Genomic DNA, 25890 nt, shown 5'->3' on the forward strand with positions numbered 1-25890 from the left:
TTCATTTTGATAAACATCATTTTATATGATCATATGTACATAGCTATTGAGCCTTTGTGATCCTCTCCTAAGAATATCCTTCTTTGGTCTCACTGTGTGAATGTTTAGAGTCCTGTTTATCATGTCCAAGTGTAATTTTTTGTCTTTTATCATCCATTGTGTTTACTTGTAGATTCATAGGGATGTAAGTTTGCTGTTTGGTGGAGGGTAAAGGGAAGCAGAAAAATGGCAGGACAAGAGTGAACTAATGCAGCTAATGCTCACTAGACACTGTTGAAAATGAACTATTCAACTTGTGGAGGAGGGGGATTTGGAGGGAAAAACGTGGGAGAAAACAAAGGAAGAAATGACACTATTCAAAAAGAAATGTACTCATTACCTGACCTATGTAACTCTAACCCCTCTGCACATTACTTTTGCAATAAAAATAAAATTCGCACACACACATAGATTTAGATATAGATATGGATATAGATAGATATAGATATATTTTCCCCAAGACCTCACCTCAACATGAAAAGCTGCATGAGGTAACATGTGCTTGTCATCCTAGCTATGGCAGTGGAAAGTATAAATGGAAAGATCTCAGTGCAAACTGACCTGAGCACAAAGTAGGACCCAAAAATAACCAAATCAAAAAAAAAAAGGACTGGAAATAGAATGTCTGCCTAACATGAGAAGCCTTCATTTAAATCCCCAGTACCACAAAGAAGATGACCAAGGAAAAGGAAGAACCAGTTGACAGTGTCCACTCAGCATCACAGCTATAAGCCAAGAAGTGTCACCATATTCAACAGTTGCACCAGCAGAATAGAAGGCCTATTTGGATCTTGAGACATTTGCATAGTGAGATCTGTCATCCTGGCTGTCACCACAATCCTGTGAACACATGAAGAAAACAAGCTTTCCAGCTGTCAATCTCAGGCAACCAGAAATAGTTAATTGGAAGAAAAAATTACTAAAGCTCATGTGATCTCTTTCCTTGTTTCTTGGCATCTCCACATGAGTGGTGACAGCCTGGGCATGAGGGCCTGCTTTAGTTATGCCTTATTTAACATGACCAAGTGTATGGGGCAAGAGAGTGCTGTGTCAGCCTGAATGGGAGCCTCCTGGGGCTGGCAGAGCAGACAAGGGTGTAGGGAGGTCCTCAGACTCCTTGGAACGCTGAAAAAGTTACCTATTAGTTCTTGACCTCCAGCAGGAGCACTTGGCAAGCTTCCCATCTGCTTCCTCCTTCTTTCCTAACATGCTGTGATCAAAGGAGACTATTTTTTTAAAGGTCTGTAGATAGATAGTGCTATCATTCTTACGCTACTCTAAATCACAGCAGAGTAAGATTTAGAGGTGCAAAAATGGAATTGTGTTATTCAAGCACAGAAACATTAACAGGGAAACGGGAATGGTTTCATTTTTCCTTTTGCACATGACAAATATTGCTTATTTATCATTCATTATATGTTACTACTGCTTACTTAATAGGAATTAAGTAGTAAGACATGCAGATGAAAGAACATTGCTTAATTCATGTGTTTTTGTTTTCAGGAAGGACTGAGAATGCTTATTTCAAGAGACCTAGATTGTACTAATACTATGTATGTCCAGTTTTCACTTAGATTTATAGCAAAAGGTAAGTTGTTCCCTTAAGTAAACACTCATTGCTTTCCTTCCAGAAAATTCTCTATGTATAATTCTTCCTTCACAAAGAAAACAGATTCAAGGGCCCCTAAATTTCCTTATGTGAAAGAGCTGTCATAAACTTGTGTTCATCAGTATTCACAAGTGTTATTTAAGTTCAGCTTAATCATACAGTAAACTTCTGGTTCTAAATTATCTCATATAACTCTGGTAATCACATTTATTTTATGGTTGCTATATTTATCATTATAACCTTGAGTCTTCCTGTCACTGCTCCAGAAAATTTAGTTAAGAAAATTAAATTTTCTTAATTTATGAAAAATTGGTATTTTTAAAATTATGAGCTCTAAGAAACCTTCTCTTTGTCATTCTGACTTTTCAAAGTTTATGAAATGATTTCCCTTAAGAATCATAACATTATGGAAGTAAGTTTTAAAGTAATTTTTGTCTATAAACCAAGGTATAAATATTTGATTTTGTAAACCTATGATGCCATTAAAATTGAAAATGTATTTACCATAGTTTCTAAATTCAGAATGATGCATGCACTCATCTGAAAGAGTGTTATATGCAAATCCAAGATACTGTGTGGTTTAAAAAATATTCATATACAGAGCCTTCCCTGTCATCACTTTCAGTAGCTTCTAAAGCATTTGGACCTTAGAGCCTCTATGTGAACATAAATTGGCTTGAGCTCTGATGGCAGAAGAGTAAGCTAAGATCCCCATCATTCTCACATGACTTACACCTCTGTTACCTTTTTCCTAGGTACCCCAGAGAGGTCCCATTCTATCCTCTTGCAGTTCTCTGTTAATGGAGGAATAATTTGGCACCTGATGGATGAGTTTTACTTCCCTCAAACAACCAACATACTTTTCATTAATGTCCCCTTGCCGTACAGTGCCCAAACCAATGCTACGAGGTTCCGGCTCTGGCAACCTTACAATAATGGTAAAAATGCATGTGTTCTGTGATCAGTAACAACAGTATGTTAATATACCTGTTTTTAAAGTGTTTGCTTGGTAGCTGTCCACAGCACCTGCATGTTACTTACCTCACTTTTGTCTGTTCTCAAGGAATATTTGACTTCATGTGTCTTCATTTATCATCTCTTCATGCTTAACTGGAGAACTTACACTCTCTTCATGTTGTAAGCATAGCTAAATCCTGTCACAGAATTAAGTTTTAAAAAACAATCATCTAGCAGGGAGTCAGTGGCTCACTCCTGTAATCCTAGCTATTTAGGAGGCCGAGATCCCTAGGAAGAAAGATCCATGAGACTCTTGTCTCCAATTAACCACTAAAAAACACTGGATGTAGAGTTGTGAATCAAGTGGTAGAGTGCTAGCATTGAGAAAAAAAAATAAGCTCAAGGACAGCACCCAGGCCCTGAATTCAAACCCAAACCCCAAGACTAGCAGTAATTGTAATAGTAGTAGTAATTATTATCATCATCATTAACATCAAGATCAACATCATCAACATCCAGTATTTCATTAGGCACCAGTGACTCATGCTTATAGTCTTAGCTACTCAGGAGGCTGAGATCTGAGAAGCAAGGTTCAAGTCAACCCAGGATTACCAATTGTAACTATATTTTTGTTGAATTCACTTAGGAATGCACAGTACTAAGTAATCATTTTTATTAGTAAAATAGAACATTGTAGGAAATTCTGTGGCAAGGTAAGAGAGTGCCTAATACGATATTCTTGTCACATACGTTTGCTTCAGTGGAAAATTAAAATGACTGGATTTGGATTAAAAATATTTTAAATTGTTACAGAAAATGGTCTTATGAATTTCTAATGTTCCATTGCTTCTTATAGTTCTATTATTGTTGATTATAAAAGACCAAATTTTACAACATCATGCATTTAATCATTCAGAGGTAATGGAGAAATGGTTATGAAATTTAACTTTGTATTTCCTTTATAACTAATAAGTAAAAAAATACAAAACAACTTATGAGATAGATACATACATGGATAGATATGTTAGTAGGTAAAAAGACAATCATGATGGATTTTGCCTAAATGGCTTATATAATAAGTGATTCTATGAGACATAAGATATTATACAAGACATATTGTATATACATACAGTAAATATAATAAAAATCCAACAAATAAATAGAGGTTCAAAATCCAGAAGAGTGCTCAGTACTCATGTAATATCTGAAATGTACATATGATTTTTTTAAATTGTATTCCCCTACCCACTTGCAAAATAAGAAAACAAAAGAAAGGTCTAAGAATTAGACAAAGATAGGGGCATTGGATTTCCTTTACAGCATCAGTTTATTGCTTCAGACTCCTGTTTATAGATCCTTAATGTTTTGTGTGAATTGTACTAAAAGTAGGAATCATTGGAGTACAACCTAGGGGAAATCGCAAGGCTTCTGCTTGGCCTGGTTTTTACACTTCAATTCAAGTTCAATCCAGATAGTGTTGGACAACTGCAACTGGGTTTGCCCTTGTCTTTTGCCCTGTAACATCTCCTTCAGATACCTGGTCCAAGTCAGTCAGAGCCTAGGATGATCAAGAATGGTCTCACTAAGTTCTCATACACTACCACACATTTTTGAAAGGCATTAAGAACATATTATATAATCATAGGGACATTTTTTCCTATGTCAAGTAAATAATATAGCTAATCGCAGTTAGGGATCAGGACAATATTGTAGTGTCTATGATCTTTCAGTCCTAGTCTGATGGAAGCAAGTCATTGTCTGATGCTTAAACAGCCCTGAGTTGCAACTTGAATGAAGTAATGTAGCTTGGCTTTGAATTCGTCCTCACAGACCAGTTAGACCAAAGCAGACTCCTCCAAACACTAACCATACTCATCTCCTCTCCTGTGCAGGGTCCACAGCTTTGTTGTGACTGAAAGGCCAACACAGGTCCATAAGCTGTTTGTCACAGCTTTCTGAAGTTGGTGAGGCACTTCTGTGCTTTGTCAACTTAATGTGGTTGCAAGCTTAAATTTTTTCACACTTTGATCACTGTGAATACACTGTTAAATTGTTTGTGGGTCTTGTCTTGAAGGCATATGTTCAGCCTGTTGTTGCTGAGTTCCTTCTGTCATTTACTTTCTTCCAATGATCAAAAATGTCCATCTGATTTTCATCTTTGAAAAACATGCTTTATCTAAAAATGCCTTAGGTAAGAAAGAAGAAATCTGGATTGTTGATGACTTTATTATTGATGGAAATAATCTGAACAACCCTGTGATACTTTTGGATACATTTGACTTTGGTCCCAGAGAAGACAATTGGTTTTTCTATCCAGGTGGTAACATCGGTCTTTATTGCCCATATTCTTCCAAAGGAGCACCGTAAGTACTTAACTGAAAAGGTAAAAATAATTCATGCTCTATACAAGTCATGATGAATTTTTACGTAAACGATTTCCACATTGTTTTCTTAACAGGGAGGAAGATTCAGCAATGGTGTTTGTTTCAAATGAAATCGGAGAGCATTCCATCACTACCCGAGACCTGAATGTGAATGAGAACACCATCATACAGTTTGAGGTATTTAACTTTATTCAATTAGAAGTACTTTTAAGTTTTATCTCCAGCAAAAGCTAAGAAAGAGGAGAGATATCTAGATAATTTCACACATTGTGACTTCCCACTTGGTAAGGTCATAAAATTTTGGGGCATCATAATTCACTTTTACTACCAGAACCCATTGTTATGCTTTCTTTCTTTCTTTTTTTTTTTTTTTTTTTTGTCGATTATAGGGCTTGAACTGTGGGCCTGGTCTCTGTCCCTGAGCTCTTCAGATCAAGGCTAGTGCTCTACCACAGTGCCACTTCTGGTTTTCTGGTCGTTAACTGGAGATTAGTCTCTCGGACTTTCCTGCCTAGACTGGCTTTGAACCATAATCCTCAGATCTCAGCTTCCTGAGTAGCTAGGATTATAAGCATGAGCCATCAGTGCCCAACTGCTTTGCTTTCTTACAACATGGTTTCTCTGTCTACTATAATAATTAGTTGGAACTATTTTAAGCATTATAAAAACAAAAAGGATTATATTATTCTCGTATTCTTTTTTTAAATTCTTACTTAAAACTTAACTTTTCTTAGGTCTTACATCAATGTAATTATAATCTGTGCCATACTAGCACATTTATATAATATTTATATGCTTCTATGAATTTTAAATTTTAAGCAATATTGCACTGTTTTATCATTTTAAATATACTTAGTCTGTATTTTATTACTATTCATGCTTGTCTTATATATATTTTCAATATAGCAAATTCACAATTAAATTGAACCCCTTCACATATTTCTAAAACTTGGGTAAAATCAGCAAAACAAAAGATGCATTTCACCAGAATATCATAGCACAGGTATGTGTCTACAGCCAGTAAACTTACTTAAAAAAGCTTCACATTATGCCAACACAATTTTGAATATTTGTTTGATATTATCTGCCTGTGACCCTTAAATTATAATTGTGTCTCGTGATTTCAAATGTTAAAGATCAAATGATTCCTAGATAGAAAATTTGTTTGTATCTACTTTAAATTTTCTATTATTTTTACATATCACATATATATGTATATAATATATAAAATGCTTTAAATGCTAACAAAAGGTATAGACATCTTTGTCTCTTTGGGAGGCTGAGATTGGGAGGATCATGATCTCAGATGAACCAGGGCAATGAGTCCACAAGAATCCACTCTACCAATTGCTGGGTATGGTGGCATATTCTTGTCATCCTAGCTATGTGGGAAACTGAAATTATAAGGATCACAGTTCAAGGCCAGCCTGGGCAAATAAAATTCATGAGATCTCATCTCATCAGAAAAATAAAAATAACTGGTGTGGTGGCATATGCCTGTCATGCCAACTATGTGGAAATCATAAATAGGGTATTATAATCCAAGCCAGTCAAGGCGAATCAAAAATGAGACCCTACTTTAAAAATAACCAAGCAAAAAAGGACCTAAGGCATGGATTAACAGTAGAATGTTTGCCTAACAAGCAGAAAGCCCTGAGTTCAAATTCCAATACTGCCCAAAACAAAACATTAAGATAGAGACAAGTGTCTATAATTGTGTTTTGCCAAATGTCAATAGTTTACTCATAAAGTATTTTATTTTTTATTATTAATAAGTTTTTTAATGTGAAAATACCATACAGAGGGGTTACAACTACATGAGCAAGGTAATGAGTACATTTCTTATTAAGCATTGTTGCCTCCTCCTTTGTTTCCCTGCCCTCCCAACCCCCTCACCCCCGAAAGGATGTATTTTAGATGTTCTACACACACACACACACACACACACACACACACACACACACACACACACACACACACACACACACACACACACACACACACAGAGTAACTATACATGTGATGGATTGATTAGTTTCTTGACTGTGTTAGGTACTTCACTATGTGGAATTGTATCAAAATAGCACTTTGTCCACCTTATATACATACAGCCTTAATCTTTCCTCAGACTAGAGTAGTAAAAGAAAAATGATTGTATTCTGTTTTGTTTTGACATGGAATTTGTGTAGAAAATTCTCCAAATTCAAGACTTTTGGAATTAACTGGAAGGTTTTCTAAGAAGAGAAAAGAGATATTCCTACCCAATAGACTAGGGAAAAATCTAAGTTAGGATTAAGGAAACACTCTTTTCATTATGATGAAATTCTTGGGTTTTCTATGTAAATGGACAAAGTTAAAATTTAGAATTATACCAGCCTTTGTTTTACCCACTTCCAAGTTTCTTATGAAATGAAGGGAAATAAATTTTTCATGAAATCTTTTGCGGTATTTTATGAGAAGAAATTTAATTTAAAAGCAATATATGATACAACTCTGAAAAAAAAAACAGAATCTTGCAATGTTAAATATTTCAGCCAGACAGTTTCCAGGAAAATGGAAATAAGTGCTGAATTATTCCCTGGCTTGTTATTCTGAGGTAATCTGATTCATTTTTTCTTTTATGCCAAGATCAACATTGGATGCTCCACTGATAGTTCATCTGCTGATCCGGTCAGACTGGAATTTTCAAGGGACTTCGGGGCCACCTGGCACCTACTCCTCCCCCTCTGCTACCACAGCAGCAGCCACATCAGCTCCTTATGCTCCACTGAGCACCACCCCAGCAGCACCTACTACGCAGGGACCACCCAGGGCTGGAGGAGGGAGGTTGTGCACTTCGGGAAGCTACATCTTTGCGGGTGAGCATCTCTGTCTGCTGCCTGGCACTGATTTTGTTTCTCACTTGACAGTTGGTCCCTGCAGTCATCATTGACTTGCCACTATATCAGGAAAGAAGTTTCACCTTGAGTTTCCTTTTCAGTTCTTGCTGGAAGCAGATCAATACATACTTAAAACACAGGACACAACGCTGATATACTCACTTAGAGCTTGAAGATAGATTTCAGAGCATGTTGTGAACTGCACAGAGGAACATGCATTTTCCCACGGATCTTTAAGAGGTTTGGAAACAGTAGCAATATGGCTTTCCCTTAATTTTTGACTCTCCACTAATATGCTCAACCTTATAAATGCAGTTAGAATTAAGTACATTTGAGCATCTATTTATGCCTCATGCAGGAGGAGAGCATATATGTCAAAGAAAAGCCGCCAGCATAGTCCCTGGTCTTGTAAAAATTTTAAAAATGGTTAGTACTTTTCCCCCAGGCATTTCTACTTCCTCAGCCTCTCTCTGTAACATATTTGACTCCTCTGTTGAAAAGCTATTTGGAGATAAAGGACTTCAACTCTAATAGAAGTGAAAGGAAGAATATGATTTCAAAAAATAAAACTAATAACGTGAGGGTGGGAAAGGGAGGAAGTCAGCAAAGCTGCCTGCCTCCAAGCATGTGCCTTTTCTTTCAGAAGAAAGAATTCTTCATTCAGAGTGTTAAAAAGAAGAAAGTACTCGTATCTCACTTTTAAGATAGGAACAGACTTCTATTCCTAATGTGATATTGAGCATAATTAGAAGGCTTAGGTCTTCAAGATAAGCTTGGTACTATTAGTAGTATACCTAGCACTTTTCCAAAAGGGTGAAAGGGAAATGTCAAAAGCCTGCATTCTCTTTGAATATAATCCTCATCATCTTTCTACCATGTTCTTGATTTGATTGCCAAGGGCTTAAATATTTTCTGTTCTTGACTCTGTTACTTACTAATCCTTGATATTATATGTGGTCATTATTCTAATAGAAAATTCAACTACTTTTTTTAAAGATAAACATTACTGAGCAAAATGTCCTCAAGATTTTTTAGTGTGACACTGACTCCACTCAGAAAGTCTGAGTACCTTCCAAAGAGCAACAGTAGTTTAGGATCCTTTTTTCTCACATTTCATAGACCACAGCTCTCATCTCTGGGATCTCCATTCCAAATTTCCTGAAAGGAAAGTCTGAACCAGTGAGCTATAGCCAGAAATCCATGTTGTTAATCCAGAAACATAGCTTTCCAAGCACCATGTCCATGAGCAGGATGGCCAGTGGAAAAGGTGTAGGTATCAGATATATGCAATGCCATGGTTCAAATGTTTGTGAACCACCCTCCCACCCCCACGAAATTCCTATGTTGAGATCCTAACCTGTAAGGAGATGACATTAGCCAATGCGGACTTTGAGAAGGTGATTAGGTCATGAAGAGAGAACCCTACATAAATGGAAGTAATAACATTATGGAAGATATCACAGAAAATTGCCCTGTGTCTTCCACCATATGAGGATACAGCTAGAAAGTACTGTCTATAAGCCTCACCAGACATCAAATCTGGAGGTGTCTGTATCAGGAACTTTCTAGCCTCCAGAACTGTAAACAATAAATTCCTGTCTAGAACCCACTTAATTTATATTATTTTATTATAGCAACCTAAAGAGATGATGCCACTAACGTCTATCATATTGCTTAGAAACCAAGCTTTCTCTTTAGAGGACTTTTAATGTCCTACTTAAGAAAACTGAAATAGAATAAAGACTGAATTTGATCAAAGTACATTGTATACATGTTTGGAGATATCACATTGGAGCCCCTTTGCCCAATTAATACACACTAGTCCAAATTTTATGAAGAATTGTTAAATAACCTTAAAAGAGGTTTTAGAAAGCAAGCATTGGTGGCTCAGTCCTGTATCCTAACCTACTTGGGAAACTGAGAATAGGACTATTATAGCTCAAAGCCAGCACATGCAGACAAGTTTGAGAGGCCCCATTCCCCTAATCCATAGGCACAGCAGTGCATTATACACCTGTCATCCCAAGTTATGTTGAAGCTGAGATTGACAGGATCATAGTTCCAAGCTAGCTCTAACCGAAAAGTCTACTTTCCTCAGTGGAGAAAAGCTGGATGTTGTGGCATGTTTCTGCCATCCCAGAAACTATAGGAAGCCTAAAATAGGTGAATCAGGGTCTAGGCACTCATCAAGGCTGGAATGGAGACCCTACCACAAAAATAACCAGGAAAGCACAGACTAAAAGCATGGCTCAGTAGTAGAGCATGTGCCTAGCAAGCATAAGGACCTGAGTTTAAACCCCACTATGAACAAAAAAAAGTAGGTTTTATGTCATGATTTCAAGTTCTCATGTGGAAAGAAACCCATTGAGAGGATATGAAGTAAATTCACTGTTAGAGACACTGGCCATACCAGTCCACACTGTGTCTAATGTCACGGAGACCATCTCTCTTAGCACGTAACACTTGTCCAGTATACCAGGCTCATACATAACACATAACAATATTATTTACAAATATGAGCAACAGAAATGCAGACATCTATATTTTCACCCGCTGGTTTAAAAAAATCTACTTACAAAACTCATTCCCAAACAATTTGGACTGTCATGTTATTTGTATTCCTGTCATTTTTTTTTAAAACACAGTTTTTTTTATTGTTTTGTTTTTTTTGGGGGGGGGTCCAGTCGTGGTGCCTGAACTCTGGGCCTGGGCGCTGTCCCTCAGCTCTTCAGCTCAAGGCTAGCACTCTACCACTTGAGCCACAGCGCCACTTCCGGCTTTTTTCTTTTTGTTTATGTGGTGATGAGGAATCGAACCCAGGGCCTCAGGCATGCAAGGCAAGTGCTCTACCACTAAGCCAACTTTCCCAGCCCCATTCTATGTCATTTTTATTTCTATGGAAAGAAATTAAATGGGCTAAAGGGGTGTGACAACTCTCAGAATGGTCTAAACCTACTTTTCAAACTGCCTTCACCCCTTTCTGTGAAGAGAAGAATTTGCCATCATAGTCCTCCTTAGTCTTTGTAGTAAAAAAAGAATTTGCCCTGTTCTTAAAACCCACACAGGCATGAATTGCTGGAAGGCAAAAGTTACATTTTCTCCAACTCAGTGAACCATTCCTTGGTTTGTACTCAACATGGTACATAATGATGGGAAGGGAAACTGTGAGCTGCTAAAAAGGGTTACAAAATCCATGTTTACTTTACCCTTTTCTAAGAATCATTGTATATTAGTTTCACAAAAAAATATTAAATATTCTTAGGTGCCAAATGGTCATTCTTTGTGCCTCCCACATACTGCTAATCTATATTTCAAATGTACATATTGAGTGTCCAACAAATTTTTTTCACATCTGCTTTGTCTTTTTAGTCTAGAGTCTTTTTCTCTTTAAAACTTCCTGGTTGCTTTTGCTTTATACAGTTTCATAATGAGTCAACTAAAAACCTTACTTAATGGAGGCAGAGTTGTGTGCTTGAAATTTTAAGTTTATGGTTAAAAACCAGATCCTTTGAGTACCATTGGCTTGGAAAAGCAGATGCTGACATAGCCAAGGAGTGTGACAGTGAGAAATCTTCCAAGGAAGATTTCAGCAGAAGGAGCCACAGCAAAACCAGACCCTTCAGCCCATTTGTCACAGTGCTTGCAGTTTCTATGTCAAGGCAGTGAGCAATAATAAATATCCAACCAAGGGGGTTCATTTGTATTCAGAACATTTGAATAAATAAGTTCAAAAAAATCCATGTAGGCTTTTGTTCAAAGGAAAACTCTAGCCATTTCCCTCAGCTCAGCAGTCTGAAAAGTTCAAAAGGTAAGAAGTACTGCTTGCCAAAACTAAGCTCTGACAAGTATTTGAAAATAAAGTCAAATTATGAACTGGCATTTTGGGGGCAGCTTAGTACAGTTGGAATCCAGGTATAAAACAATGTTGGGCTAAACTTTTCTTTTTTGTCAGTGCTGTGGCTTGAACTCAGGACCTGAGTGCTATCCCCGCGTCTCTTTGTGTTCAAGGCTAGCACTGTACCACTTGAGCCACAGTACCACTTCCAAATTTTTTGAGTAGTTTATTGGAGATAAAAGTCTCACAGACTTTTCTGCCTGGGCTGGCTTCAAACTGTGATCATCAGTTCTCAGCCTCCTGAGTAGCTAGAATTACAGGCTTGAGCCACCAGCACTCAGAGGGTTAAACTTCTATGTGAGAACATGATTCCATCTGTTCTACTAATTACTGAACTATAGAACTTACCACATTCCTTTCCTTCTCACCACCCAGTCCCAAGCCCAGTGTTTGACTTCTAATTTCTTTTTCAAATAAAAAAAAATCTATTAAGAATATCCTTTCAGTGATAACTAGAGATTGGACAAATTTATAGAACACAAAAATAAGTGCCCCTGTCATCTTTGTCTTCTGCTTGCTCTAAAGCAAATCCTTCTTTGAACTAAGCATCGTCCATGGTAATATACACTAAACTATTTCTGGACTAGTTTCCAAATATGCAGATTATATAAGGAGGCAATTTGGCATCCGTAATATGATAAAATGACTCATTTACTTATTTCTGACTTTTAAGCTAACAACTAATACCTAAAACTAAATCTGATTTTCTTAGTTAAAAACCTTACAGACTAGAGGCATGGCTTGAGTAATAAAGAGTGCCAGCCAAGTAAGCAAGTGGAGCAAGCTCAAAGCCCCAAATTCAAGCTTTAGAACTTTCAGTTTTTTTTTTTAATTACTGGGCATTATCAGTGTGCAAAAGGTCATACTGGGACCCTGCCAGGAAAGGAATCAGGCAGATTCCAGTAACTTGATCAGTGATGACTATAATAGTGAAAATTCCATCAAAATATTGAAGAGACAGTGAGATTTGTCATATATCATTAGAATAGCAATTCCCCTACCATTCTATCCAGAATTGAAAGCAGGTATTTTTAACTTCTTTCTTTGTTGTTATAAAGGTGATATACAGAGGGGTTACAGTTACATAAGTCAGGTAAAGAGTACATTACTTTTTGGACAAGGTCACCCCTTCCCTTGCTTTCTCCAGTTTTTCCCTCCCATTCCCACCCATGAGTTGTATAATACATTTTCAACATAGTGTCCAGTGAGTACCATTGCTGCATTTGTTCACCCTTTGTCTCTTCATTTCTGAAAGCAGGTATTTAAACAAACTCTTTGTTCCACCGCTTCAGTTTCCCCTTCCCTCCTGCAAATCAGATAAACATATATACAAGACAAAGGGTACATAAATAAAAAACAGGGGCTGGGAAAGTGGCTCAGTGGTAGAGCACTTGCCTTGCATGCCTGAGGCCCTGGGTTCGATTCCTCAGCACCACATGAGCAAAAAGAACAAAGCCAGAAGTGGCACTATGGCTCAAGTGGTAGAGCGCTAGCCTTGAGCTGAAGAGCTGAGGGACAGCACCCAGGCCCAGAGTTCAGGCTCCATGACCAGACCCAAAAATAATAATGATAATAAATAATAAATAAATAAACAATGACAGAAAAAAGGAAAGAGGTAAAGAAAAGAACTACAAACAGTAAATTATAAAACCTCTTCCAGGGCTGGGAAGGTGGCTCAGTGGTAGAGTGCTTGCCTTGCATGCATGAGGCCCTGGGTTCGATTCCTCAGCACCACATAAGCAGAAAAGCCAGAAATGGCACTATGACTCAAGTGCTAGAGCACTAGCCTTGAGCTGAAGAGCTGAGGGACAGTGCCCAGGCCCAGACTTCAGGCCCCATGACTGGCCAAAACAAAAATAAATAAATAAATAAAACCTCTTCCATTTCTTAGAGTTCATTATGATAAGCATCATTTTATATGATCATATGTATATCGCTATTGAGCCCTTGTGATCCAATTCAGCAGTGAAACCCACTAGACACTATGTTGGAAATGAACTATGCAGGTTTTGGGGGAAGAAAGTGGGGAGAGGAGAAATTGGCAGAGAATGAGGGAGAGAGTGACAGTGTTCAAAAGGAAATGTATTCATTACCTGACTTATGTAACTGTAGCTCCTCTGTACCTCACCTTTACAGTAAAATTTTGAAAAAAGATTTAGAGGAAACTACTCATATAAACTAGGTCTTGCAAATTGTGGCGGGGGTGGGGGGGACACTTGCCATTCTTTGAAAGAATGAAAAGAATCGGTGAAATGTTAGATGTAGTTTAGTTAAAAATTGTGTGTGAGGGGTAGTGGGGGTATCAGCCATTAGCTCTGTCCATTTTAGTAGTGAAGCTCACCTTACAAGTATTGTTAGCAATGTTTTTGCCAAATAAAACCTTCAAATTTCTTTTTAAAAAATGAATAAACCAATTCTTATGCTGTCCTCCTACATTCCTAGCAGCTCTATTCACAACAGCCAAAAGGTGGGAACAGCCGGTATCCATCAACTGATAGGGATAAAGTAATTTTCATGTGAAGGAATATTAATCACACAAAGGGATAAAGTAATGGTACTTGGCTACAACATGAATAACCTTTGAAAACATAAATGCTGTGTGAATGAAGCTAGAAACAAAAGTCATGTATTGTTTGGTTCCATTTATAGGCAATATCCAGAAAGGGTAAATCCATAGGGTCAGAAAGATTAATGGCTTCCATAGGAGAATAAACTGGGAATGATTGCTGAATGGGTGTGGAGTTTCCTTTTGTAGATTGTAGGAGTGGGGAAATCTTCACTAAGGAAGTCAGTATTGAATGGGGAAGTCCGTATTAAAGAGAGTAGAAGATTACATGGAACTTTCACACACTGATTGAGTTAGGAAGGTTATACAGGAAGCAGAAACCTTGTCAGAAAAGACCTGGAGACTGAAGAATGGAGATTTCTCCCTAAGATGGTAAATCACGTTTTTTCTATTACATTTGCTTTGTGCATATATCTGCATGTACCTGTTCTGGGACTTAGTGCCTGTAAACTGTCCCTGTGCTTTTTTTTTTTTTTTTTTTTTTGCTCAAGGCTAGTACTCTACCACTTGAACAACAGCTCTACATCCAGCATTTTTTTCCAGTACTTTATTAGAGATAAGAATCTCATGGACTTTCCTGCCCAGGCTAGCTTCAAACTGAGACCCTAAGATCTTAGCCTCCTGAATAGTTAGGATTACGGGCATGAACCACTGGCACCAGGCAATGGTTTCTACTTCTTGAGTATGATGAATGGTAACTGCCCATCCTTCAACAAGATATACTTACTAAAAGTCTACTGTTCTGTTGATACGCTTTTTAAAGAGTTTACTTCTTTTCCAGCTCTGTGCGTTTCAGATGGTACCAGGGCTTTTACCCTTCTGGCTCTCAGCCAGTCACATGGGCCATTGATAATGTCTACATTGGTCCCCAATGTGAAGAGATGTGTAACGGACATGGGAGCTGCATCAATGGCACCAAGTGTATATGTGACCCTGGCTACTCAGGTCCAACCTGTAAAATAAGCACCAAAAATCCTGATTTCCTTAAAGATGATTTCGAAGGTAATGTTTTCCCATAAATGATTTGTAGTTTTGTGAAAGAATGTATACAATTTATGATAGGGAATTGATCAGTAACTATTCTTGCAATAGTAAGCACTCAAGAGTTCATTTAGTCCTAAATTTTTGTAGAGTTCCACTGAGTACAGTTCCATTGGTGTTTGATCATCAATATTTATGACTTTAGAGTTGGTATATTTAGAATATACTTACCACATATTTTTAAAAACAATACAATTTAGCCAAGCATAGTGGATTATTGCTGGAATTCTAGCTACCTTGGAGGCAAAGATCAGGAAGATTACAGTCTAAGGACAGCCAAGGGGAGAGAAAAAGCTCATGAGACTCCATCTTAACCAATAAAAAGCTGGATATGGTAGTACCATAAACAGGAGGATTGTAGTCCAGTGCAGCAAAAAATGAAAGATTCTGTATAAAAGCGGGGAGGGCTGAAGGTGTGGTTCAAGTGGTAGAGTGTCTGCCTAACAAGTGTAAGGCCCTGAATTCAAGCCCCTACCACCAATTTTTTTAAATAATTATAATATGACTCTGCTTGGCGCTTGAGGTCATAGATAAACCACATTTTCCACTTTTTCAGGTCAACTAGAATCTGATAGATTCTTATTAATGAGTGGTGGAAAGCCGTCTAGGAAATGTGGAATCCTTTCCAGCGGAAACAACCTCTTTTTCAATGAAGATGGCTTACGCATGTTGATGACGCGAGACCTGGATTTATCACATGCTAGGTAATTGTCATCAAGCATATTGTAATGCACAGTAATTGACATAATCAAATCAGGAAGAAAATCCAGGCAATCTCAAAGACAAGCCCTTGACACAGACACTTGGCATATCTGATCAAAGCTCTAATAAGACACCATTCACATATCCAATCTAAAGCTGAAAGATTTGTTCAATAGCTGCATCAGAATCACATCTGTTATTTCATGAATTTGAGATTGAGAAATAACAATGTTGAATTTACTTTAACTTCAGAAAATTACATTTCATCTTCTTTATTTGCATTCTCCACAGTACCCTTCACTACCTGACCACTTGGGCCATGTAGAAATTATGCACATTGCCGGGCGCTGGTGGCTCACGCCTGTAATCCTAGCTATTCAGGAGGCTGAGATCTGAGGATCTCGGTTCAAAGCCAGCCAGGGCAGGAGAGACCGTGAGACTCCTATCTCCAATAAACCACCAGAAAACTGGAAGTGGCGCTGTAGCTCAAGTGGTAGAGCGCTCGCCTTGAGCTGAAGAGCTGAGGGACAGCGCCCAGGCCCAGAGTTCAAGCCCCATGACCGACAAAAAAAAAGAAAAAAAAAAAAAGAAATTATGCACATTATTATACTATGTTTAGCAAAAAAAATCTACTCAGTTGAAATATAGTATATCCTGAAGTCACTGGTGATTAATTTTATCTCCATTAGCAATTTTAGGTAAGAACATTTACAGCACGGCCTTATTCTTTATAAGCTTCTTTCCACAGTCTCACATGCATTCTAACAAGGCATTTTCTAAATTGACCACAGTCACTCAGAGACAAACATTTCAACTGGCTCAGAGGATTATGTCCTGTCAAGATGTGTATTCCTTGATCATCTGATGAGCCAAAAACAACAAGCAAAATAAAAAAGGCAGTTTAACATGTATAAAATGCAACCCTGACCTATTTTTGTCAGTGAACAAAGAACCATGTTTTCATTTATGAACTATTATGAGTATCTTAAAATACATCTTAACATATTTATTCTTTTTTCATAAATGTTTCATATAAGTTTTATCAGAATTCATAGAAAATGCATTTCTATCTATAAGTCTATAGTTATAGAAAACAAGATTGTATTCATTTTCATTACATTTCATGTAGGCACACACATACACAATTGATTTTTCTATTTTTATTTCAGATTTTTCCCTAGCAGCTGATTTCTTTAATTTAGAAGCTACCAAATTTTTCCAAATAAGCAGTATTGATACGATTTTTCTTAACCACCAGTAATTTATTAGCTATATTTTCACTAAATTAATAGAAACACTTCCCCAATACAAGTTTTCCTAAAAGTTTTCTGTAAGTGATGAGTTCTCTTAGAAATACTAGCGTTGCTAGGCATTAACCATACATCTTTTCAGTTGCTTGCTGTGTAGGATTTGCATATATTGACCTGAAAAATGTTCCATGTAAGCCCCAGTTTCTCAGGATCCTGAGACAGGGGGCGGGGAGATCATGAGGAGGTAATGATTTTATGTATGGTACCGAAAACATTTATTATAACATTTTATTTCCAGTGTTTGGAAATATTGAGGATGTGTCTTTGGTTCCACATGAAATTTATTCTTCATTACCAGTTAGGATAGTGGCCAGATCAGGAACCAGCAGCTTGTCTGCCAAAGATAACATGTGAGCTAGTTTTTGTTGGCACCCAGCTGCTTGCTGCTGCTCTGTCCGCCTCCCTGCCAGCAAGGAAAGCTGCCACTGGTTGGCCGCCCCAGTTCTCAGTGGCCAGTATCATCCTTCCCCAGACCCAGCAACAGTCAGAGGCTGGCACAGCCCCCCATCAAGAACCCACTCTCATGCTTTCCTGCCCTGGCACAAAGAAAAGAAAAGAGGCCCGGGCCTAACATACCTTGTCCAAAAGCTGCTAGCCTTTTGCAGAGAGGTACTGCAACTACCAATTTTGAATGTGTCTCTCAAAATTAATTCCTGCTAAACCTACCAATGGTTGGTTTTCCAATAATGTGGCATGATCCAAATTAATTACATTTTTCTAGTTTCAAACACTAAGGACTTGGATCTAGTTTATCTTTAATAAGTGGCAATTCATCCTCCCAAATTTGAAGAGCCTTAGAATCCCCCCATCATCTTACAACATAGCCCGGGGGTGCAGTGAGTTCTGACATCCCTCACGCTCTCCTCTGAGGCAAGATTTGAAGTACAGATATGGGCACAGAATTGCTACCTTTCACACTTCACATTTAATTAACTTATTTCCCATTAAAAAGGAAAAATCAGGCTTTGAAGTGATTGTTTTGGACGTTCATGAAATCATCATATTAATTAAAGCCACCCATTCCCCATATCACCCTGGGTGTTTGTTGGTTGTTAACAATGTGGATGTCTCATTGTAGTCTACAGTAAAGTCTATGAATGTTAGATTTGTGCAGTTCTTCATGAGACTGGGATGTGGTAAAGGTGTTCCGGACCCCAGAAGCCAGCCTGTGCTTCTGCAATTCTCTCTCAATGGTGGTCTCTCCTGGAATCTACTTCAAGAGTTCCTTTTCAGCAACTCCAGCAACGTGGGCAGATACATTGCCCTGGAGATACCTCTGAAAGCCCGGTCTGGTTCTACTCGCCTCCGCTGGTGGCAGCCATCTGAAAATGGGCATTTCTACAGCCCTTGGGTTATTGATCAGGTCAGTCCCTTCAGGATTAACTATTCCACTCTTGACATTTAAGCTAGCTGTAACTTTAGGAAGCATTTAGTTCAACCATCTTGCTCAGTAGGGAAAGTCCTAGACAGACAGTTGAGTGACTTGCCCAAGGGCACACAGCTAGATTAGCTATGGTTTTTAGTTTCCTTTCTCTTTCTATTCTCTCAATTGCCTAGGCCTATAAAAATAAATGACACGACAGAAGGCATAGGTCCTGCTCATAGAAGGTGCTGCCATATGGCTAGAGGGACTTTATCAAGCGTAATACAAGGTTATAATTCTCTACAAAGGAAAACATGCAAATGAGCATTAATGTGCCACATACATTCAATTTCAAATCTTTCTTCCTAGCCTTTGAAGAAAAAAATAAATCTCCCCAACATCTTGATGGGCTATTCTGAAGGATCTTCATACATAATACGATGGGTGACAAACAGTAGAGCTCATGCAAAGAACTGGAGCTGCAATGCCTCAGGGCTGGACTGTCCTTAAATAGAAATTTTACATGGAAAATAATCCCATGTAAAGCCAAATTTTGCTTTCCCAGCTTAGAGACATGTAGTTTCCAAAGGCACAATTTGGCCCATGAAAGCTGTGAATGGTTTTGTCAATCCTTTGATTTGTTTTCTGTAGCCTCCTGCCAGATGGGCATCAGACCACATAAACAAGAGCCTTCTGAAAGGACCCCTAGCATTATGCTGTCTGTACAGTGCCAGTTCTGAGCAGGCTGGCAGATAAAAACAAACAAACAACAAAAAAGGGCCCAACTTTCCTGTACCTTAAAATCAAATTAAGAATGGGGGCTTTTTAAAATTATCATTATTACTATGTTTCAGATTCTCATTGGAGGAAATATTTCTGACAATACAGTCTTGGAAGATGATTTCACAACTTTGGATAGTAAGAAATGGCTGCTTCACCCAGGAGGCACCAAGATGCCTGTGTGTGGCTCCACTGGTGATGCTCTGGTCTTCATTGAGAAGGCCAGCACTCGTTATGTGGTCACCACAGACATTGCTGTGAACGAGGACTCCTTCCTCCAGATAGACTTTGCTGCCTCCTGCTCAGTTACTGACTCTTGCTATGGTAGGTATTCCATTTCCAGACAGAAGGACAGCAATGGGTAGTAGTGTCTGTGGCTGCTTCTGTCGTAGGACTGTTCAGAATCTCTGATTCGTCCTTAAGCAATACAAAATTGTATTTTGAAGTCTTGAAATATCCTTGAAAATAGTGTGTATAATTGAGCATATTTCCTAGGACATTGTACCAAAATTGAGATTAAGATATTTATTTTTAATTAATTTACTTATCTAGGCAGTATTAGAGTTTGAATTCTGAGGCTTTAAATTTGCTAGGTAGATCCTTTATTTCCTGGCCTACACTACACTACTACGTACACAACCTTTTTGCTCTCTCAACTTACTTTTAGATTGGATGTCACTTTTTCTGCAGAACAATCTGAATTATAATCCTCCTATTTATGCTTCTTGCTGTACTGGGATGACAAATGTATACCCCACTCACACCCAGCTTTTTCTGTTGAGATAGAGTCTCAAGAACTTTTTCTTTAGGCCCATCTAAAGCTTAGAGCTTCTCAATCTCAGCCTCCTGACTTGCTAAGTTTACAAGCATATGATACCTCATATAGCTTAGAAAATTATTTTTTAAATCATTAGGATGTAAAATGTTTTATTTTGAAAATACTGTACAAAGGGGTTATAATTACATGAGCAAGGTAATGAGTATATTTCTTATCAAGCATTGTTGCCGCCTCCTTTTTTTCCCTTTCCCATCCCTTCCCATCTCCCAACCCCCCCGCATTCCTCCGGTCCCCCCAACCCCTCCTGCACCAAAGTTCTAAAGTTCATTTTTCAACATAACATCTTGTACACCTCATTGTTGCAATGGGTCCATCTGTATCCCTATTTAAACAATTTGTTTTTTCCCTTCCCCTCCCCAAATTATAGCAGCATCAAATTCAGTGAAAACAGGAGTTATACCGTGGGAGAGGAACATACAAAGCAACAAAGAAATCATCCTATATATATGTTAGAAAAAATCAGAAGAAAAACCATTTGAGTCCTTATCTTGGGATTCATTTTGCCTAACATCAACTTATCTGACCATTTCTGCTTGTCTCAGACATATACCAGTTATTGAAAATAAGGGAAACCATGGAACCTATGTTTCTTTGGGCCTGGCTTACTTCACTTAATATAATTTTTTTCAAGTCTTTGTATTTTCTAACACATGGGGTAATGTCATTCTTTCTGATGGAGGCATAGAATTCCATTGTGTATATATACCACATTTTCTTGATCCATTCATCTACGGAGAGGCATCTGGGTTGGTTCCATATCTTAGCTAGGGTAAATAATGCTGCAATAAACATAGTTATGCTGGTAGCTTTAGTATGGTCTTGTTTGTGATCATTTGGGTGAATGCCCAAAAGTGGGATTGCTGAGTCATCGGGGAGCTCTATGTGGAGTCTTCTGAGGAACCTCCATACTACTTTCCAAAGTGGTTGAACAAGTTTACACTCCCACCAACAATGCAGTAAGGTTCCCTTCTGTCCACATCCCCTCCAGCATCTGTTGTTAGAGTTCTTGATTATAGCCATTCTAACTGGGGTGAGGTGGTATCTCAATGTTGTTTTGATTTGCATTTCTTTTATGGCTAGAGAGGTTGAGCATTTCTTCATGTGTCTATTGGCCATCCTTCTTTCCTCTTCAGAGAAGTTTCTCTTTAAGTCTTTAGCCCACTTATTTATTTGGGCAGTTGTTTCTTTGAGGATTTGTTGTTGGGGGATTTAATTTTTTGAGTTTCAGGTATATTTTAGATATGAAACCTTTGTCCATTGCATGGCTAGTGAAGATCTTCTCCCAATCCATGGGATTTCTATTATCTTGCTAGCTATGTTCTTTGCTGTGCAGAAACTCTGCAATTTGTCCAACCTTTCTTTGATTTGTTGTGTTTCTGGGTCTCTATTAAGAAAATTTCAACCTGTACCAAGGAGACCTAGGGTTTCTCCTATTCCTTCCTGTAATGTTTTCAGGGTATCTGCTTTGACTCTGAGGTCTTTGATCCCTTTGGAGTTGATTCTGGTGCAAGGTGATATATAAGGATCTAGCTTCAGTTTCCTACAAGTGATTAACCAATTTTGCCAGCACCATTTATTGAAAAGGCTGTCTTTCTTCCATTCTATTTTTTTAGCTCCCTTATCGAAGATTAGGTGGCTGTAGGTTTGTGGGTTCATTTCTGGGTTTTCAATTCTATTCCATTGGTCCTGAGGTCTATTCTTTTTTTAATTTTTTTTAATTTAATTTTATTTGTGAACATACTGTACAGAGGAGTTACAATTACATGGGCAGGATAATGCGTACATTTCTTACCAAGCATTGCAGCCTCCTCCTTTGTTTACCCTTCACATCCCTTCCCAGCCTCCCCCCTCCCCCCCAATCCCAATCCTTCTCCTTCCCCCCCATACCCTCCCCCCCCTGCACCGACGTTGTAAAGCTCGTTTTGGACATGACAACTTGTACTTCTCATTGTTGCCACAGGTCCACCTGTATCCTTAAACAACTGGTTTTTCCCCATCTCCTCCACAAGTTATACTGACATCAAATATAGTGAAAGCAGGGGTTATATTGTGGGGGAGGGACATACAAAGCAACAAAGAGATAATCTTATAAATGCGTTAGAAACACATGCATGAAAGAAAAAAACATTAAAATACACATCTAAGGGTTCATTTTCCTGACATCACATTATCTGACCTTTTCCGCTTGACTCATACATATACTAGATATTACAAATAAGGGAAACCATGGGACCTATGTTTCTTTGGGCCTGGCTTACTTCACTTAATATAATTTTTTCCAAGTTTTTCCATTTCCTAACAAATGGGGCAATGTCATTCTTTCTGATGGAGGCATAGAATTCCATTGTGTATATATATCACATTTTCTTGATCCATTCATCTACGGAGAGGCATCTGGGTTGGTTCCATATCTTAGCTATGGTAAATAATGCTGCAATAAACATAGTTGTGCTGGTAGCTTTAGTGTGGTCTTGTTTGTAGACATTTGGGTAAATGCCCAAAAGTGGGATTGCTGGGTCATAGGGGAGTTCTATGTGAAGTCTTTTGAGGAACCTCCATACTGCTTTCCAAAGATGTTGAACAAGTTTACATTCCCACCAACAATGAAATAAGGTTCCTTTCTGTCCACATCCCCTCCAGCATCTGTTGTTGTTAGAGTTCTTGATTTTTGCCGTTCTAACTGGAGTGAGGTGATATCTCAATGTTGTTTTGATTTGCATTTCTTTTATGGCTAGGGATGTTGAACATTTCTTCATGTGTCTATTGGCCATCCTTCTTTCTTCTTCAGAGAAGTTTCTCTTTAAGTCTTTCGCCCACTTATTTATTGGGCAGTTGTTTCTTTGAGGATTTGCTGTTGGGGGGTTTAATTTTTTGAGTTCCAAGTATATTTTAGATATGAGACCCTTGTCCGTTGTATGGCTAGTAAAGATCTTCTCCCAATCCGTGGGCTTTCTATTGATCTTGCTAGCTATGTCATTTGCCCTGCAGAAGCTCTGCAACTTTATGCAATCCCATTTGTCCAACCTTTCTTTGATTTGTTTTGTTTCAGGGTCTCTATTCAGAAAATTTCGGCCTGAGCCAAGGAGACCTAGGGTTTCCCCTATTCCATCCTGTAATGTTTTCAGAGTGTCTGCTTTGAGTTCAAGGTCTTTGATCCATTTGGAGTTGATTCTGGTGCAGGGTGATATATAAGGATCTAGCTTAAGTTTTCTACATGTAGTTAACCAATTTTGCCAGCACCATTTACTGAAGAGGTTGTCTTTCTTCCATTCTATTGTTTTAGCTCCCTTATCGAAGATTAGATGGCTATAGGTCTGTAGGTTCATTTCTGGGTTTTCAATTCTATTCCATTGGTCCTGAGATCTGTTCTTATGCCAATACCAAGCTGTTTTGATTACTATGGCTTTATAGTAGAGTTTGAAGTTTGGTATTGATATTCCTCCAGCAGTGTTCTTTCCGTTGAGGAGCATTTTTGCTATTCGTGGTCTTTTATTGTTCCATATGAATTTTTGGATTGCCTCTTCTATTTCCTTGAAGAATGAGGGTGGAATTTTGATAGGTATCGCGTTGAATTTGTAGATAGCCTTGGGAAGTATTGCCATTTTCACAATGTTAATCTTTCCAATCCAGGAGCATGGGAGGTTTTGCCATTTTTTAAGTTCTGTTTTGATTTCCTTTTTTAAGATTTTAAAGTTTTCATCATAGAGGTCCTTCACTTCTTTAGTTAAGTTAATTCCTAGGTATTTTATTTTTTGTGGGGCTATTACAAATGGAGTTGCTTTCCTAATTTCAGCCACACTTTTCTCATTGTTGGCATACAGAAAAGCCATTGATTTTTGGGGGTTAATTTTATAACCTGCTACTTTGCCCAAGTTTTGAATCAGCTTGAGTAATTCTGAGGTCTATTCTTGTGCCAGTATCAAGCTGTTTTGATTACTATGGCTTTATAGTAAAGTTTGAAATTTGGTATTGATGTTCCTCCAGCACTGTTCTTTCTGTTAAGGATCATTTTTGCTATTTGGGTCTTTTATTCTTCCATATGAATTGTTGGATTGCTTCTTCTATTTCCTTGAAGAATGAGGTTGGAATATTGATAGGTATTGCATTGAATTTGTAGATAGCCTTGGGAAATATTGCCATTTTCACGATATTCATCCTTCCAATCCAGGAGCATGGGAAGTTTTTCCACTTTCTAAGTTCTGTTTTGATTTCCTTTTTAGTTTTTTAAAGTTTTCATCATAGAGGTCCTTCACTTCTTTGGTTAAGTTAATTCCTAGGTATTTTATTTTTTGTGGGGCTATTATGAATGAAGTTGCCTTCCTGATTTCAGCCACACTTTTCTCACTGTTGGCATACAGAAAAGCCATTGATTTTGGGGGGTTAATTTTATACCCTGCTACTTTGCCAAAGTTTTGAATCAGCTTGAGTAATTTGTGAGTGGGGTCCGTGGGATTCTTTAAAAACAAGATCATGTCATCTGCAAAGAGAGAGAGTTTTACTTCATCTTTCCCTATTTGGATCCCTTTATGTTTGCATCTTGTCTTATTGCTGTAGCTAGGCATTCTAATACTAAATTGAAGAGTAGTGGAGAGAGTGGACATCCTTGTCTCATTCCTGAGTTTAGAGGAAATGGCTTTAGTTTTTCACCATTAAATATAATGCTGGCTGTAGGTTTGTCATATACAGTCTTTATTGTATTGAGGAATGTTCCCTGGATTCCTAGTTTTTCCAGAGCCTTCATCATAAAGGGGTGTTGGATCTTGTCAAATGCTTTTTCTGCATCTATTGAGATAACCATGTGGTTCTTAACCTTGCTCTTGTTGATGTGATGAATTATATTAATTGATTTATGTATATTGAACCAGCTCTGCATCCCTGGAAAGAATCCTGTTTGATCATGGTGTATGACTTTTTGGATTAATTGTTGAAGTCGATTGGCCAAAATTTTGTTGAGAAGTTTTGCATCGATGTTCATCAAAGAGATGGGCCCATAGTTCTCTTTCTTTAATGAGTCCATGCCTGGTTTTGGGATGAGGTTTATGATGGCTTTATAGAAAGAGTTCGGTAGTGAACTTTCTCTTTCAATTTCATTGAAGAGTTGGAGGAGTATTGGTATGAGCTCTGCTTTAAAGGCCTTGCAGAATTCTGCTGTAAATCCATCTGGTCCTGGGCTTTTTTTAGATGGGAGGTCTCTTATTGCTGTTTTTATTTCATGCTTGATATGGGTCTCTTAAGTTGGTTTAACTCATATTGGTTTAGGTTAGGCATGTGGATATTTGCTAAGAAAAGGTCCATTTCTTCCATGTTCTCAAACTTATTAGCATAAAGGTTTGAGAAGTATTCCCTTATAATGGTGTGAATCTTGGTTGTTTCTGTAGTGATGTTTCCATTCTCATCTCTGAGTTTGTTTATTTGGGTGTGTTCTCTTCTTTTGCTAAGATTTGTTAAGGGCCTGTCAATTTTGTTAATTTTTTTGAAGAACCAACTCTTTGTTTGTTGATTCTTTCTGTGGTTTTTTTAGATTCTA

General features: G+C 38.0%; 1 protein-coding gene across 1 annotated transcript in view; it reads left to right on the top strand.

The window, feature by feature from the left end:
- Positions 1 to 25890, top strand: part of Reln (reelin) — a 458334-nt gene that overhangs the window by 376480 nt on the left and 55964 nt on the right. The window contains exons 37-45 of the mRNA XM_069996300.1: positions 1543 to 1627; positions 2404 to 2586; positions 4797 to 4968; positions 5064 to 5166; positions 7618 to 7847; positions 15111 to 15331; positions 15927 to 16074; positions 18487 to 18745; positions 19600 to 19849. Of these exons, the coding sequence (XP_069852401.1) occupies positions 1543 to 1627; positions 2404 to 2586; positions 4797 to 4968; positions 5064 to 5166; positions 7618 to 7847; positions 15111 to 15331; positions 15927 to 16074; positions 18487 to 18745; positions 19600 to 19849 (1651 nt within the window). The remainder of the gene's footprint in view (positions 1 to 1542; positions 1628 to 2403; positions 2587 to 4796; positions 4969 to 5063; positions 5167 to 7617; positions 7848 to 15110; positions 15332 to 15926; positions 16075 to 18486; positions 18746 to 19599; positions 19850 to 25890) is intronic.

The sequence above is a fragment of the Dipodomys merriami genome, unplaced genomic scaffold (genome assembly GCF_024711535.1).
Source record: "Dipodomys merriami isolate MVZ:Mamm:240054 unplaced genomic scaffold, mDipMer1.0.p SCAF_5, whole genome shotgun sequence".
NCBI lineage: Eukaryota > Metazoa > Chordata > Mammalia > Rodentia > Heteromyidae > Dipodomys > Dipodomys merriami.